The sequence below is a fragment of the Thermobia domestica genome, chromosome 5, assembly GCF_964235325.1.
Source record: "Thermobia domestica chromosome 5, izTheDome1.hap1.1, whole genome shotgun sequence".
In the NCBI taxonomy this organism is placed as follows: domain Eukaryota; kingdom Metazoa; phylum Arthropoda; class Insecta; order Zygentoma; family Lepismatidae; genus Thermobia; species Thermobia domestica.
Genome location: NC_137458.1, coordinates 300,355,602 through 300,373,947, shown reverse-complemented (window position 1 = coordinate 300,373,947; position 18,346 = coordinate 300,355,602). Strand labels below are relative to the sequence as shown.

The 18,346-nt window shown below is 35.4% G+C and overlaps 1 protein-coding gene across 8 annotated transcripts in view; it reads right to left on the bottom strand.

Annotated features, from left to right (window-relative positions):
- Window positions 1-3,470: 3,470 nt before the first annotated feature.
- Tet (Ten-Eleven Translocation (TET) family protein) overlaps window positions 3,471-18,346 on the bottom strand; it is a 327,152-nt gene continuing 312,276 nt past the window's right edge. For all 8 annotated transcript variants that reach the window (XM_081760368.1, XM_081760372.1, XM_081760371.1 and 5 more), the window contains 3 exons: window positions 17,739-17,966; window positions 12,807-12,961; window positions 3,471-6,261 (listed from right to left, as the gene is read on the bottom strand). In XM_081760368.1, the coding sequence (XP_081616494.1) occupies window positions 3,651-6,261; window positions 12,807-12,961; window positions 17,739-17,966 (2,994 nt within the window). In that variant the 3' untranslated portion in view covers window positions 3,471-3,650. The remainder of the gene's footprint in view (window positions 6,262-12,806; window positions 12,962-17,738; window positions 17,967-18,346) is intronic.

Here is an 18,346-nt window from a genome sequence, read left to right as displayed (position 1 = left end):
ACTATAAAACCTACCGTAGTCGAATCAAGACTTCACTAAGGAACTAATATGTACGCTATCCAAAAATACATGTTTCAGAATCCTGTGGTACTTACACAACAATTTTTATACAGGGAGTTTGGCTATGGGCATATAATTTGAAGTACTCACCAACTACCTCTATAAAATTATTGCGAAAGTACCGCAGGATTCAGAAACATGGATATTTGGATAAGGCACATGCTAAATCCTAGGTGAAACCTTGATCCGATTACGATAGATCCCATAGTTTTGGAAGTATGGTCCTTTAAAGTTAAGTTTTTCAAGTTTTCGGCAGCCTATAACTCCGAAATGACGGATTTTTGCACCCAGATTGGTCTATACTTTTTTGTCTTATCTTGGTGTCAGGAATCACCTCCTAAACGTTGTCTGTATTGTTTTTAAACACCTTGTATATTTGGTCACACTACCTGAAAATGTGTACTACCTAGAATAGGGGTTCTATTTATAAGGAAGAAAAATATAATAAATAATGCGCAAGTTATTCACAAAGTGGAGCTATATTCACATAAAACAATTACAATTATGCATGATTTTTTTTCTCGCCTAATACTATCATATATGTATATATATTTATATATACTACTACTAAATGCAGAATAAACAGAGCCGTAAGACTCCACGCGAGAGCTTCTTGGCTTTTATGAGTTATATTTGGTCATCGAACATAAAAAAAAATCCCTGAATAAAAAACTGCCACATCGTACTTTTTTTCTTTCAATCTTTCTTTTGTACAGCAAAAAACTCACGTTGCCAAATGCTGGAGAAGGTTGGGTCATTACATGTTTCACTTATGCATTCGTCTTCCTTCATGTTTACGGTAAAGTGTCAAAAATATATATACAAAGTATATAAATATACTTTTTTTTATATATTCATGTGAAAAAATCGGATATTGTACTATTTCTTTTTTTTCAACTACTTTTTTCCTTTTTTTATCTCTGTTTCACACAACACTAACACAAACACAATTGCTTCACAATTTCTCATTTATCCCATCCAGCAAGGCAACATACAGTATTTTTCTTATATATATTATTTTATATATATATTATATATATACTTTTTTTGTTTTTTTTCTCAGAATGTTTTTCTTAAAAATCATTATGGAAGGAGACGCATATTCTTTTTAAAATATAGTAAAACCAATTCCAGGTGTATTTTTCTATAAAAAATTATTTTTTTTTTTTGTTCGTATTAAGAGATACATAGTTTTTTTTTCTTTCTTCTCTTTTTCTGTTATGGAATTACATCTTGAAGCACTCGAATTATCACTCAAAAGGCATCAGGGCAGGAATACACAGATTTTACAACTACGTCGCTAGGTTACAAAGATTCTTGGCACTTGATATATAATATATATATGTAAGCTGTCATACATATTTTGAATTTATCATCTATGTATCTCTTAAACGTCATTTTTATCTAGTTTTTATTAGTATTATTTACTGACTAAAACGCTGACGACTTATACAAATAAAAAAAGGAGTACGTTCTGTTCTTGTTTTGTTCATTCAGGAATCATGTATAAAAAACTTTCACATGTACAAGTATGCATGTATTCTTTTACGACTGTTAAAAATTGTACTTGCTTCTGAGCATCTTACAACTGCCTAAATGCTAGTGTTCTGCAATAGAGAATTACATTCTTATGGTTGGAGAAATTTTAAAATAAAAACTTAAATTTTGCGAACTCATATAGACAACAATAATTTTAAAACAATGTGGTACATTTATTATATATATATGTATTTTTTTATAAATATCCGAATGTATCATTTTATTGCTCTATTGCAAGACACAGCCTCAAAAACTACCACACAGAATTGTTTTTTATACACCTTTTTTTTAAAGTTTTTTTTTTACAAAAAATGTTTTGCTTAGCTTTTAAAAAAATCATTGCAGTTTCATGAGCACAATATATATATTATAACTACATTACGAAATTATCTTTGTTTCTTCTTTTATATTAAAAAATCACTGGCTATGTTCTTCTGAGGAATAATAATAATAATAATAATAATAATGGACGATCACAAAAAAAAGTCTAATTAATAAATAGATACATCAAAAACGGCACAATCATCAACTAGGGGGGAGAGACAGGGGAATGGGACAGTTTGAAAAAACATACACGGCGGTTCTATGTACAATTACAATATAATAATAATTATATAAATTAGCACTTGTAGATATTGTCAAATACTAGTCTTTTTTTCTTTTTTTCACTTCCAAATACTAACAACGCACGTCACTCGCAAAATAGTGACAAAACACACACGCTCGCAAACGCACAAAACGTACACACACACACACACACACGCACGCACAAAATTCACAATTAAAAAAAAATACGGGAGTGGCAAAAATAATATAATAATAATAACCTTAATAAATGACAGACTGTTTAGAAGATATAGGGGGACCTTTTGAGAAGCTCTTTCCCCGTTACAATCAACCACATTCAATTTCACTTAATACAAATAATAAAATCATAAAAATGTAAAAGTATAGACAACATTTTTTACCAATCATTCTATTTTTCATAATATTAATATAATTAATAATAATAATAATAATAATAAAATGCACACATCTACGTCTTTTTTTTTTCTTTTAAACTTTGAGCTTTAAAACATTGATCAGGGAAATAGCAGAGCTCCTCAAAAGGCCTCATTATTTATTTCTTTTACTTGGCGAGATCATATATATAAAAAAAACTGTAGTTATCTTTAGTTCATTATTATTCTAGTATATCTTTTTAATATTATTTTTTTTAATACCTGGGGATGGACTAGCTACGTTGTGAATGACTGGTGGACTCAGGTAGTAATAATTGTCCATGACTTTCCATTTTATAAATCGACTCATATATATATATATAAACATTTTCTTTATAGTAAACAGAAAACAAAAAGTTACTAATACCTGTGGCAGTTAATGTGATGTTATTTTTTTTTTCAAAATTACTATTTCAAAAATAAACAGGCAAGTTTACACTTGACTTTTCGTGAAGATTAAAAAAAAAAAAAAAAATTCTGCCAAACCCAATTTGTAAGCACTTAGTAATATCAAAAAAAGTACGGATATATTTTTTTTTCGCTGCTGGTGATGTCTAATTTTCTTTTTTACATTACATTTTTTTTTTCTATAAAAGAAATAATTGATTTTTCTGTATTGAATACCAAACAGCAAACACACACGCACATCACCTGACATCCCAAACAGCATACTACCAAAGACACCAATATTTTATTTTTTTTTTATTTTTAAATTACCATTATTTTACATTTGTTTTATTATATACGCTAATGCCAACAAAAAATACATTTTATAGTATATTAAAGGTAAAATTCAGCCTTATTATGCGCTGCAACAAGATTATGCCTGTTCTTTTACCGAGAAAATGTAACGTTAATTTTTTTGCTTAAAAAAAAAATCTCTAACAAGCTGAAAAGACCGATTTAAAAGCAACAGGTTCTTTTTTTTTTATTAATGCCTCTTTTCAACAGACAGCGAAAGATATATATATATATATAAAGAGATAAAAATAATATGTATATGTTTCTATATATATATAATCTTACACACACATGTGACAAAAAATGTACTTAACTTACAGCACCCCCCTCTTGATAAGGCCCCGTTACCATACATGGATGCATAGGAAACAACGTTGTCCACGTTGTTGTAGTTAGAGTAGCGGCACGCATCAGGAACTGTGATGTATAAGTAAGGGGCTTCTCAGGGGGTACTTCCCCGTTTCCCGAACCCATTTTCCTTAACCTCATCTTCTCTTCCCACTCTTCCCAGCCATGTTTGGATCGGTTTAAATTCCGATGCTGGTAGAACACAAGGCTAATCCGGGTTGGATGCAATCGGTTGGGCCGTCGCAGGGCTGATGTTGCATGTAACTCGTGTTTTGCACATTCAAACAAAACAGAGCCATGACCCAAAGCAATGGCCACTCCACCCATTTGAGGATCTTTAAAACATTCTTCATTGTCACAGTAATCAGTGACCTCTCCAATCGGTTCCGAACGATGTTCTGGAACTCCTGTCACTGGGAAAAAGGGCGGAGGGCAGTAATCGAATCTATCCCACTTCATTGGCATACCATGGACACCCGGAAACTGTCCAGGAAACATTCTACCATCCGTGCCTTGGTATCCGAATGGATTATGATAACAAGATGATCGATTTTCTCTTTTCGCCTGCAGGGACGCGTTCATGTCTGGGACACCGAAGTTTCCCTGTTGATGTTGGTAAAAATTCATTCGACCTGCATTGGCAGCATGGCTTCTCTCCATATACGCAGCTTCGTTCCATCCGTAATTTTTGCCATCAGGAAACACTGGGCAAGTGGTACCACTGGGTAGGTTGCATGGCATTGAATGAACAAAAGTATTTGAGGGGCAATAAGTGTAAGAGGAGCAGCTATTCAGCTGGGCAAATGGATTACTGTTATTTTGTGGGACAAAGGTAGAGGCTCCAGGATATGGTAACTGGGCATGCGCATTCATCTGATAATTATCTGGGCATTTAAATTTCGAATCATCATTCCAAATTCCTTGAGTAATCTCATGTTTGACTTCTTGCCTTTCCTGTGGAACGCTGTTAAGATCAGAGGGTGGACAACTATCCAGATCATTACAGCTTCTCTGCTTAGTGGTCGTCCCGGAGTTCGGACTGAGCTGGTTAACAGGGGATCGGTTGTTAGAGTACCAGCTATTGTTGCCACTCGTCTGAGTGGTCGGAGTATATTGAGTTTGGCCTGCATAGGAAGTCGGTAAGCCAGAGCAGGAGGATTTGGATGATTGCTGGTGTTGCTGCTGCTGTGGAGAGGCATCACTGGACCAAGATTCTCTCGTTGATGATTGATTGTTTAGCGGTCGGGAGTCATTGGGTGGGTATGGCTTAGCGAAACCTTTACAATACGTTGAGCATGCCACGTCCGCTGTAGCCGTGGCTGACGCCGAGGTGGCTGCTGCTGAGGAAGATGATGAACTGTGATGGCCGTTGCTTCTCGACGGGGGTCTGCCTTTGGGAATGCGGAATGGAGACGCCTGAGACGTTGGTGAGGGGTAGTCCCACGACTGCGGCCGATCGGGTGGCCAACGCGTGGAGTAAGGGGCTACGGGCAAAGGCACTGACATCGATCTTTCAGGTACCTTCTGATGGTTGCTCTGATGAAGGCACGTATCAGGGGATGACTGCAATGGGCCATGGTTGTCGGTTGGCTGGGAAAGTGGAGACGCTGGAGGGTAAGGTGATCTCGCGGTCACATCTTGTCCCAAAACACTATTGTCCTGCATATTTCCACTAGTAGCTCCACCTCCTCCCCCGGCCGCTGCCGCTAACGGCATTGACACAGAGGAAGAAGAAGATGATGAATTTTGTGATTTTTGTTTCGACGACACAACCTTCGTGTGATCGGTGGAATGAAGACTAGTTTGAGAGGCCTGCCAGGACCCATTTTGAGATACTGTCACTGGACTTCCTGATAAATGCTGCGGCGCACAGCTATACAGCCCGCCATGTGAAAATTGACTTTGTTGCCATGGGGGATGCTGAGTAGCTTGGAACGCAAAAGGACTAGAAGATTGGTGATGAAACTGCTGCGGGCTCACCTGACCCGAACTATACTGTGAGTAAATCCTGTCTCTCATGGGAGAACCATTAGTTGTGCTATCAGGGTCTACCTTCACTTCACTGAGCATTCCATCTCGTCTGTCACTACCGAAGGCATTCCCGAAACACGGGTGGGTCTGTCCTATGGCACTGGGGTCAGCACTCGTACTCCACCCTGAGTTGATCCAGCTTTGTTTTCGACTGTCCATACCACACTGCATGGCACCATGCATATTCTGCATCCAGGCTCCGTTACCGCCACCTGCGCCGTCCCATCGTCCCATACCTTGCCGACTCCACGCTGGAAGACCCGGATTTCCATACATATCACCCCTCTGGTCAGGATACATCCACCCTTGATACATGGAAACAGGGCTGTCCAAAACCGTCGAAGACACCTGCGAGCTTTGTACATCCATGCCATCTAACATTCCCATATCCACTTGAATTTGTCTGTCGCCTAGCGTTGCTTGTTTGGCGAACGGATCCTTCTTCCCGATCACAGCGTCCGGTTCATCTTCTTTGCGCTTCTTTCCATGTCGTCGACAAGGTTGCAGGGGGACTGCTCTTACCCGTACCTCGCACGGGAACCTGCAAAACACATGCTAAGTAGTATGGGATTCATTAGTACACTGAAATAAGCGGACAGAAGCGGAAACTTAAAAAAGGCTCAAGCATAAAAATTAAACTAAACTACAAAATATGCAAATAAGTGTTAATATATAAGAATCAGAGGGGAAAAAAGAAAATTAATTGAAAATTGATGAAAAAGTAAATATTAAATCAGATATATATCACATACTAAACACAACAGTGGTTAAAACAAGAGAAAAGTCATACTAACAACCAAAAGAGTTTAGTAAATAAAATTTAAATAGAAAGTATGCATCAATTACAGCTGCTGATTTTCAAAAAAGAACAGTTATTAATCAAATCAATCATGTACCAAGCAATATTCGTCTATTACATAAGTATTCTGTAAAAAAAAGTTACAATTTAGCCATTTTGATTTTGAGATTCTGCTTGCTGCATCGTAGAGTAAATGTCTCAGAAATCAATACTTAGCCCAATTGCTTCCAAAATTCTCTAATTTCTTTTATGCATAAAATAACGCTTACACAAAGAGAATAATCAACTCATTCCTATTATCCCAGAACTACATTGAAACAGAAAGTTTTCCACAACTAGATATAATTTCGAGGTTTAACCCTTGTATACTACTGTGAGGTCCTTGCGGGACTCCAGAGATATTTAATATAGTATCTCTCTTAAAGGAACGTGAGTATTTAGAAGTCTGTTCTTGTATTTTCTCCCCAATGTATGCTTAATATATTGAATACAAAATATCGCTTGCTGTTTTGCTGTTATATAAAAAGTGATTATTTACCACTAAGGTCGTAAAAGGACTTCAGTGTAATATTCATGTAAATAATCAATTTATTTCTCTCTTTTCTTTTTTTTTTTTTTTTTTTTCTTTCTTCTTACCAAACGAGCAAAATTAATAGCTCAATACACGACAGAAATTACTAATATATTTTTCCTGAAAATTTCTTCATTATTGACATAATAAAGTAAGTTGGGTGTGTTGTAGGAAAAAAGTTTTCTTGCATTACACTACATTGTTTGTGACCTTATTTCTTTCTTCCTCAGGTTTACAGTTTGAAGCAATAGACATCTTGAAACTTGCTTATATGTTTGAACAGCTTGTGAACAACGAAGTGACTAGTTTCAAAGAGTTAAAACTCCGTTACTTCTAGCAAAGCTCTAAGAAGATGACATGACTAGCCTATTCTGGGTCGTAGTTGCGCCTGTTATCTGGTGACGAGGTCATCAAGTATTTCTTTTCTATTTTGGATGACGTCAGTGATGTCGAAGGTTATAGTCTGAGTTGAAGTGCAATGAAATAAAAGTATTGTTATGAAATGCATCTGTATACAATTGCTGTACGGAACACCAATAATTATTTACTTTTTAATTGAGATCTCAAAGGGACTCCACGGTAACTCCTATGCTATATTTTTCACGGTAATACTCTAGGGTTAAATAGGACCGCCACCCGTCCAGGATTGACAAAAACTTATCTTTTTTCTTTTCGGGTTCCGGTTAAAAACTACCAATCTTTAGGAACTTTCTGTCGAATTCCAAATGGTCTCGTTAGGATATAAAAAGCACATGAAAAGCAAATGCATTCTTAAAGAAAAATATTATAGATCAAACAGTGGCGATACTTCAGAGCAGTAACATATGCAAAAAGTAAAATTCTATTGCTTCAAACCGAGAGGAGAAAACTCCTAATGTACAGATTTTTGTATACTTAAATTAGTATATTAGGTAAGCTTTCTTTCCTAAGTTTGAAGTTATTTTTATTTTTTATTTATTTATTTATTTTATTTATTTATTTATTTATTTATTTATTTATTTATTTATTTTTTTTTTTTTACCGACGTGACTTCCCATTCCCATTGAGATAAGGCTGTAGTCACCGTACAAACACAGTGCGAGTCAATCGTGTATATCAAAGTTTCATAGATAAAAATTAAATGGAATAAACGAAATGAAATCTTTTTAAGTTTTACACCCCACGATTATGCCGGCTAGGCTAAAGGAGACGGTGATGATGAGAAACTAATGAAATAGTGGAATGAAGAAAGTGGAAGGAAAGAGGAGAACCCGAGAAAACCCACCCACACAGTGTGTGTCCACCACAAAACTCACTTGGCGCGAGCTGGGATCAAACCAAGGATCCCATGTACCAGAGGTGAAAACACTATCACTGACCCACTGCAAAGCCCACAGATAATGTGCTTCGTATTGAGCAAGCTGATGAGAGCGGCATGCTGTTGATAAAAAAGAGTTGCATTACGACGACGTGTGTATCTCCTTCTTGGATAGCTGCCTGTGCTGGGAATTGTCAAGCATTTTCAGAAAGAGAACTTTTCATGTTACAAGACATATACCATACTATCAAAATGGTTTCCCGATTGAAGAATTACCAAGGTATGGCCGCGCTGGTGAACTGACCCACATTGACAACAGGAAACAGAAGAAATTTTTAGAGTTGGGCCAAGTAATCGGAAACTGGCTGCCAAATTTCGTGTCTCCAGAACAATTGCTCAGAATTTGCAATGGGTGTGAAATATTTCAAGTGTTAAAAAGTACCCAGTTGGCTAAGGATAGAAGTCAGTGGAGAGCTTTTGTGAACGCGGCATTGAATCTCCCGGTTCCATAGGCCAGAATTAGTTAAAAAGTACCACACTATACGGAAGGGCAACTCGCTACAATAACAGTAGACAAGCGTAGAAAACTTCATCGTGACATTTTGCATCCTAATACAATGATCATTTGGGACGATGAATTTGCCGGAGACGAAATGCCGAAAAAAATCGCGGATATTATACTTCCCATATTATGGGGACTTCAGCTTCAATACTTTACAAAAGCAAGGAAAAATTTCAGAAGTATTGGTATGGGTGGTCATTTCATCAAAGGGTGTTAATGATTCAGCAATCAGAGCCGACAGACGTACACCAAAAGAGGTCTACCAACGTTGATTCAATTCATTATTACACAACGTCATGATGATAACTATATATATATATATATATATATATATATATATATATATATATATATATATATATATATTGGCCAAACCTCGCAACCAGCCATTATACCAGGAAAACAACTAACTGGATGATAGCGTACTCAACTACAGGCATGCCATACAGGGCATTTCTGGTCTCTGCTGGTTGCGGACGTCTATGATGAGGGGTGGAAATCCAAAACTACACCATAGCTCGTCTGTCGCATCAAGACCAAGCTACGGAACTTGGACTTCAATCCAATCCGATGTATACTGAAGAGAGTACCAACAAATTGCAACAAACTGAAGACCACGGACCTCACGCAGCATCGTAACATGTAAGATGATCTGTTAACAGTGTCTCCATCATTGCGTCAGTATTTGCAATGGATAATCACTTGCCCGATAGTACCATCTTTTCTTTCCTTTGTGTGTTAATTTTCCTTCATGTCCTTGTCAAAACTTAACTAACACGACCATTAGGATAACAATATTTTTTAAATCATTGCTCGATCTTTAGTTTTACAGAACTAGTAGTATTTTAAGAGCTTGTTGTTTGTCTCCATTGCGTTCTCTTGTTTTTAAGAAAGTTAAATAGCAAAATAGAGTTTCTGCATTGATAAAGGCGAGAACCCCTTTATTCTGCTTCTGTTGAAATGATGTATTTAACACATTTCAAGGGAATAATCTGTTTTGATTTGTTTTTCCTTCGTATCCCTTTGCTCTGCTACCGATTTATATCCTGCATTAAACTATCAACTTACAGCCTAGTAACTCTATTAAGAGACCGTACATTCCAAAACGGAGCCAGTCCCCTCCTCATCTGATGAAGCTTTCCAGCGAAAGTGCATACTTTTAAGGTTGTAATTATATTTTTACTACATCATTTTTTTTTAATTTTTTTTTTTTTATTTTATAAATTACATTCCGAAATACTAATATCTGTGCAGATTAATTTACAAATACGTTCGCATATAAAGTCAACATTATGCAATGCGTTGTTTTAATTAATTTAGATTGCTTTTTAGACATGTTATTTAATCAATAAATATGTTATAATAATGATGAGGCGTTCAGTCAGTAAAAGACCAACTCACCAAGGGCTTGCTTCGTCACAAATGCCCTTAGTGTATGCTTTGAAAACTCCAAATGTTCGTTGATTTATTTTCAGTCTTTACTTGACTTCCACAAAATACACATTTAGTCATAAGCTCTGATTGCCATAGATCACTTTGGTATTATTATTTTTTTCTTTTTTTTAAAAGCTCAATGTTTTTAAAAGACCATGATTGCTGAGCACTTGATTTGGCATAGTATGTGATACAACAAGGTTAACAGTGTTGACAACAGTACAAAGTTTTATTTTTTTAAATGGTACTACGTCAGGTTATTACACATTTCAAATCTATATATAGAAAGAAAATGTAAAATGCTACACTTGTTATGCAATATTGCAAACCACGGACGCCATATATAAACATCAAAATTTTGGTGGTCTCTACAACAGTAATAACGCAAGTGAAGCGAACAGGGCATCGCACATCCAAAGTATTTTAGTGTATAATACTATGAGCATAATATGACGGATTTCGAATAAATACGAGTAAAGTTACAAGATACTGAAAATTTGACTTTTCCAAAAGCCCTTATTCCAAATAACTGCTTAGATAAGTACCTCACCTAATTGTGTAAATGCTTTTGAATAGATGTGAAGATCACAATGTTTACACCAATTTGATATCTCAAAACGTTCTGGAGATATGGTGAAAACTGTTAAAGTTTGCAACACTGCTTAAAATTATCTAATTCCGAGAATTTATTGAAAAAAGGATTGTTGTAATGTTACAGAAGCGAAGTAAATCAAAACTTGTTTTAAAAAGTTCCTATAAATACGCCATTTTAAGCAATACAACAAATTTGACCATTTTTTAAATCATATATCAAATTGATCTAAACGGCATTATGATTTTTATGTCTATTGCAAATCATCTACGTAATTCGATGTGATACTTATTTAAATACTTTTTTCGAAGTAAAGTCTTTTGAAAAAAAAGTAGAATTTTTAATTTCTTGTGACTTTGTTTCTACTTGTTGGAAATACGTCACATTACGTGTATGACTCCGTGTGTGTCATGTGCGTAATTACCATTGTACAACCCTCCAAAACTGAATTGTTTTTCGGTGCTGTGTTTCGATACTGTTGCATCCTTAGTTTGCAACACTGCAAAACTAGTATGTACCTGAGTTTTTTCTTTTATATATAGATTTGAAATATGTAATAAACCTGACATAGTGTCATTTGAAAAATATAATTTTATGTTGGGTTGGCAACACTGTTAACCTTGCGGTAACACGGAATATGTCAAAACAAAATCATCCTGCCGATATTTGCATGGTACAAAGCTTCAGCATGTTTTGCCCAATAGCTTAGAAGTTACATATTACTTTTAATTCTTGCTATATTTGTCACGACGAAAACAGATTAGTAGTGACATGCAATTCCTGCCATTAATTTCCTTTATATTTTCATGCTTTGTTCGGTCATGCTTTTACTTTTTTGTTTTAGTTTAGGCCATGCTTTCACTCATGCTTTTTAAATTTTCTACAAACATTTTATCCAAGCTATCTAGCTTCCCTAACCTTTCTAACAAATGGATTTTTTTTTTTACGTTGGCAACACTTGGTTACTCACAAAATGACCAACTTACAGAGTAATAGTAGTATCAGTATATATAGATAGTTCTGCACATAAACGGCCAAATTAGATATGGCCAACTTCATAGCTTTTATTGGACTTGCTTCTAATTTTAAAACAGCCATCATAGTGCCATTCGTATTCACTAAGTCTGGTGGCGAAGGTAGTCGTGGAACTCTCCAGTAAATTACCGTAGTAATTATCCTATTTGAAGGGTAAGAGGAAAAAACAAGGAATGTCCATGTGTGTGCTTTATCGGGTGCCTTGTCCTATCTGTTGGTGACTCTTGGTACTATTTGACTGTATATGCCATGCATGCGCAGATATAGAAATGTCCATGTAAAAAGGGGCAAAAGTTTGACTAACCCTGTTCTTTTTTACGCGGTTTTCAATATTAAAACGCCGTTTTCTCGAAAATGAATTATTGTGACAGTCATTCTTTTTTTCCCTTACCCTTCATTTGGTCTTTAGCTTCTCGATATTCGGTTACCACCATATACATCTACTTTTAAATGCTCCCACAAGAAAAAAAAAAACAAAACAGGAAAGACCTAACGAAGTTACCCTGTCCTCTTGAAAGATTTGTCGACATGCAGTATTTAGCAAAGTCAGCCAAGAGACCAGAGTGACCGCTTACAAAATGTTAAAAAAACACAAATACTTCTGGGTTTTTTGTTTTTGTTTGTTAACCTTGTTAATACAGCTTAGCTACTTCACAAGAGAGATTTAGATATAACTATCGTACAGAACCAGCTTTGTATGACTAAAATACCTACTAAGTAAACATCCTACTGTAGATGATTAAGGAAAAAGAGTATATGTATGTTATGTGTTGCTATCCACACGAGAACCACTTACTTTGATAGAACTTCAAGTGCTCCACTCTTGACCTTCTCTTCCTGCCCTTCTTTGCTCCCATACTCATCAGTCTCATCCATTATATACAAAGGGAGAATATGGAGCTGTTCATCATCTGGCTTAGATAGGTCACGATGTTTCGTTAGACTTACAACCTGGGTTCAAACACAAGTATAAACATTAGAAACATAAAAATATTTCAAACATTGGAATACGAGGAAGGATCAGAAACTAAAGTTACAAGGACTATGCAATAATTTCAATACATAGAGTTGGCAACTCTGCAGAGTTTCAGCCACCCATCACCTACGGCGCTACTTATAGGAAAACAAATGGCGACTCGTTTGAAAAACTGGTCTCGCGAAGAAGTCTGCTCAGTTCTTCGATTTCTGTGGGCGAAATATGTAACCGCAGCTGAAATTCACCGGCAGCTGGTAGAGGTTTACGGACAGACGGTAGTGTCTCATCACCATGTCCCATAGTTGTGTCGAAAGTTTGCGACTACCCTCATCATCGACTACCCTCCCTACATCCTCGACCTCGCTCCAAGCGACTTTCACTTGTTCCCGCACTTGAAGGAGCACCTAGGAGGCCGTCGCTTCGCTTCAGACGATAAAGTGAAACACTTCATGACAATGTGGCTGAACATGTAAGGACATGATTTTTACCAGGAGAAATCTCCAAACTCATCCCACGATGCGACAAGTGTTTGAACCAATATGGAGACTTATGTCGAAAAATAACCTACTGTACGTACTTTCTGTTAGCTGTATTGTTTGTATAAAATAATACATACACATATTTCACTGCAGGCTTTGTAACCTTACTTTCTGATCACCCCTTCGTAATTAAAAATAATCATCCAGCTACAACGAGAAAATTAAGAACAGTTACACAACGTGAAAGTCAAAAATACTCGCTGCTAAGGAAATTTATTCGAACCCACACGTTCGTCATCATCAGGTTTTTGAAGAATAAAAGGGCCAAAGAAAATAAAAGTGCAATTAACGGAAAATCTGTCACATGAAGCTATTTTTAAAAAAGTAAAATTCACATGAAGACTTCGTCCTTGTATTGCTGTGCTGCTGCTGTTAAAGTCATTTTTATTCAAATTAAAAACCTAAGATTGCATTTCAATAGGGGTCAATTAAACAAGGGCTGGATTACAATTCTAGAGGTATTTCCCAAACGGAGACGTGTTACCAGTTGCGAATCAAAGAACTCAAGCCAAACGGTGTGGCCACACCGTAATCGTGGTAGTAGTAGTAGTAGTAAAAAAAAAAGTGTGGGAGAAAGATTCAGAGTAAATCTTGCCTGTTTGAAAGAAATCTACACATAGGGTGGATCCATGCAGGATTCACTTTTAATTTGATTTTCTTTCTTCTTTCTTCCTTAGAAATCGGATGATGAACCACGTGTAGATTGGACAAGTAGCTCATTAAACAAATAAAACAAGTACAAAGTTGATTAACGTCCATAAAAGTAAAATATTTATTTTTAATAAGATACACATCAATATAATATTAAGATAAATTGACGGTTGACTTGCCATTTGTATTTCCTGTTTCTGGGTTACCTGTTCTAAAATTTGATGTGCTAATAAAAATTATCAATTTCTTTACGATTTTGTTCTTTAGTTGAAACAGGTCTCAATTAAGGGTTTCAATTCTAACTATTAGCGACTCAAAGTATTCTGTATGTTGGAGTTTGTAATGTATTTATATCAACCATAGAGACTTAGCAATAATTTGCAGAATGTAAACATTAAAAATCTTTTTCTCTAAATTTTTATTACAACATAAAGACTCATTACCAACTCTTTCGTTACGGATACCAAGTCCTAATATCTAACTAACATCTACACAACTTCATATTGTCCATCAAGAATACGCAACATAACCGACTCTTTTTAAATCCAACAGTCAACCCATAATTTAACTTATATAAAATCCTATATGCCTATTTACACAGGTTTACCTTTGATACCTTTCACATAACAAACATGTTAGAATAACTCAAAAAAGTTTCTGCCCAAGCTACCGTAACAGATTTCTTGTTAAATTTATTATGATATCTGTAGTTGGGGAGTCGAAAATAATATAGTGACAATAAAATATTAAAATATAATAATTGCGCAACAAATTCAGGATGACTACGAGATAAAACTTCTGCTCTACTGTTTTCTGTATAGATAGATATATATAGATACATATAAAAATGATAAAACATGATATCCACATCGGAATAAGAAAAATTACATACTTACGAATTACACTTAAAATATTATCGGTTGATTAGTGAAAACGAATATATACATATATACTGCAAACCAGGGAATTTTTAATTAAGCCATTATTAACGTTTTCCAGCATATAGATGTGTGACCAATTACCGAAGCAAAAAACCAGAAAATGGCCAAAATGTGACATAATTATGCTCTGCCATTCTCGTATAGACATAACATAAAATGAATGAAAGAAAGAAAGAAGAAAAATCGTAAAATTAAGTTTTCAAACTAAAGTTCAAAACCAATACAGCAAAACTATAATAGACCTTAAACCAATCTCTTGAAGTTTTTTGTCTAATAAAAACTAAAACTTAAAAATACTGTATACTCAATTCATCAATAGGATTTACCTAATACCTACATTACAAGTTTTCTGCTCTATTGAGAAAGAAAGAAAAAAAAAAAAACTCGCTTTGCTGTCTGCTATCTAAATGAACAGTTTATTACTCCACAGTTTACTCCACCTTCACCTTCATAAGGCCAAAAACTGATGAACTTTTTTTTTCAACAATTGGAAACAAATTTTTGTGCTATTTTTTTTCATATTTATTTTGTCTAATATTGTTTTGTGAACATAGCAAACTGCTAGATGGTTGCGCCTCTTTTGGGTCATACAGTAGTTAAGCTAAGATACTTGGAAAACTGGAGGGGGAAGGGGAGAAAAACGTTTTACAAATATTGGGGGGGGGGGAATGTCCCCAGTGGGATTGATGCCCGCGTTCTGCTTACGGATTCTCTGATTTTCGGAGACTTTCTGTTGTCATGTTCATGATAAAGCTGATTAAAATGTATGAAATTCAGAAAGAAATTTAAATACAGTAAAGCTTGAATAATCACACTTCACCAATTATCAATCTGTTACCTTAATCATGTTAATTATTTTGTTCTTTTTGTTTCCAGGTACGAAATTTATGAATCAGCAGAAGCTGTGTGTGTCCAATCTGCTCGAATCTAAGTTCATTTCTTCATTTTTATATCTGGAGAATGACTCAAAAATCTGAATTCCAATTTCTGAATTTGCCTTTCTTATAACGTTAACTGCATGTTTTGAAAGCACTGACACTAGCAATTCTTTAAAATTTAAAGTTTTTTTGGCTTTAGTATTAATATTTGCCTTTGTCACCCCAATATACGTATAAAACACTTAAGAGGATCAAGACAGTAAGCATACAATTGATGTGGTAAAGCTTACGGGTAAAGTAACTTTCAGGTATTGAAAGTCAGGTACTTTGAGTTAATCTCTGTTAAACAGGAAAGTAAAAAAACAAGTCTTGATTCGGGTAGAATAGATAAATCATGGCATTTGGACACTAATTCATAACTTCTATCCGTGGTGTACGCAAAGGCGGAGTACGGTTTTTAACCCACCCACCTCCAAACAAGATATTATGAAAATAAAAATCCAATTATTATATTAAGATATAGGCAAAAAGTTTGAATACATTTGAACCTGGGGAGTCTGAACCCGTCTTCACAAAATTTTATGTATGCCACTGATTTCCATACTTGGAAACTAAAGGACGAAGAAGAAAATCGGATGACTCACTGATTACATAGAATCATCATATGTGATATGGGTGAAATGTACTAACTACTGATGAGCTCTTCGAGTTTTATTATTGCACCATACCATAAAGGATCTCAATAAATTCTACCATCCCAATGTACCTTCTTCCTGCACTACTACTATCGGTTGTGTTTTTTAGTTTTAGTCAATCTTTCCTTGAAGATGGGACCAAGTAGGTTCCGAAAATTGTAAGTATAAATGTTCTTGACGAAAAAGCTTGTGAAGTAGATATAAATATAATTTCTATAATGGCGTTTCCTATCCAAATGCAAATCCGGTTAACAATACATTTGTAATTTATAGAATGGAGGGTAGCTTGAAAATTATAGTTTGCGTTGGGTGACAAGAATTCTATTTGAGCTTCGTGTTATCATATAAAAGAATGTGAGCGGCGAATACATCTGCGACAATACATAATTTTCATAATTCCGTTGAATAAAGGAAAGGAAGCTTCGATCTCCCTCATTGATTTGAATGGCATTAAAAGGCATGGAAATTAGGTTCAACGAAAGTTAAGAAAAATGAAATCTTTGGGTTTTACGTCCCATGATTATGCCCGGCTAGGCTAAAGGAGACTGTGATGATGAGAAATGAAGAAAATCGTGGAATGAAGAAAGTAGGAGAAAACGAAAGAACCCTGAGAAAACACACGCAGACGGTGTTTGTCCACCACGAAGCTCACTTGGTGTGAGTTGGGATCGAACCAAGGACCCCAGGCACCAGAGGTGAACGCTTTACCACTGAGTCAACCCAGCCCCCCAAAGAAAGTTAAGATTCTATGAATATATCGAATTTCAAACCTCAGTAAGAAAAACAAGCTCATGTATTATATAGGGAGCAGAAAAACATAGGCAACATAAGATATATTTGTGAACTGATATGCCTGAAAATTTAGCCCTAATCTCTTAGAAAAGTTACCAATAAGATTTTTACCATTCCGAAGAAAGAAAAAAAGAAGAAAAATTGAATTTTTTGGCACACTCAAAATTTCTGGGTAGTTTCTAACTCTATTCGTGAACAAAAATAATAATGTTATAGTTTATAATATAAGACCTGATGATTGAGAACAACAACTTACCACTGTACATCCATTGTTCATGTTATGGAGATCTCGATGCGAGTGAGCACAAAAATCGATGCAAGCTGTAACTCCAGAGAAGGGTCTTCCTGGCTTGAAGCCCAGTCTACATTCGGAAGCCTCTCTTTCGAATTGTGTCTGATTCTTAAATGCTTCGGGTGCCAAGGTACGGTATAACGGTGACAACAATGTAGCCAACACGTGCATTCGTTCTTCCACTTCTTGCTCCTGGAAGTAGTAAATCAGCATTTAATATTTAAATTTTGTTATTCTTACGTTAAGATTTATTTATTTTAACTTTTGTTCTACTGTACAACAAACAATACTCTTTTGAGAACTTCTCAGTCGAATTAACCTTTACTGACAATGCTACTAAGTTGTCAAAGTAAATCAAGAATGCAGAAAAACTAATCATAAGGAGGTGCACACAATTTCCTTTATTGATTTCCGTAGCGGCCTCCATCAAATTGAATATAAAGACAGACCTTACTCGCTTTCTATCAAGAACTGAATCCTTATACATATTTAACCTAAAATTATAGATATTAACGAAAGAAGAAATATTTGGCCTTATCTAACAAGATTTAAAGGAGTTTAGTTGATTTTGA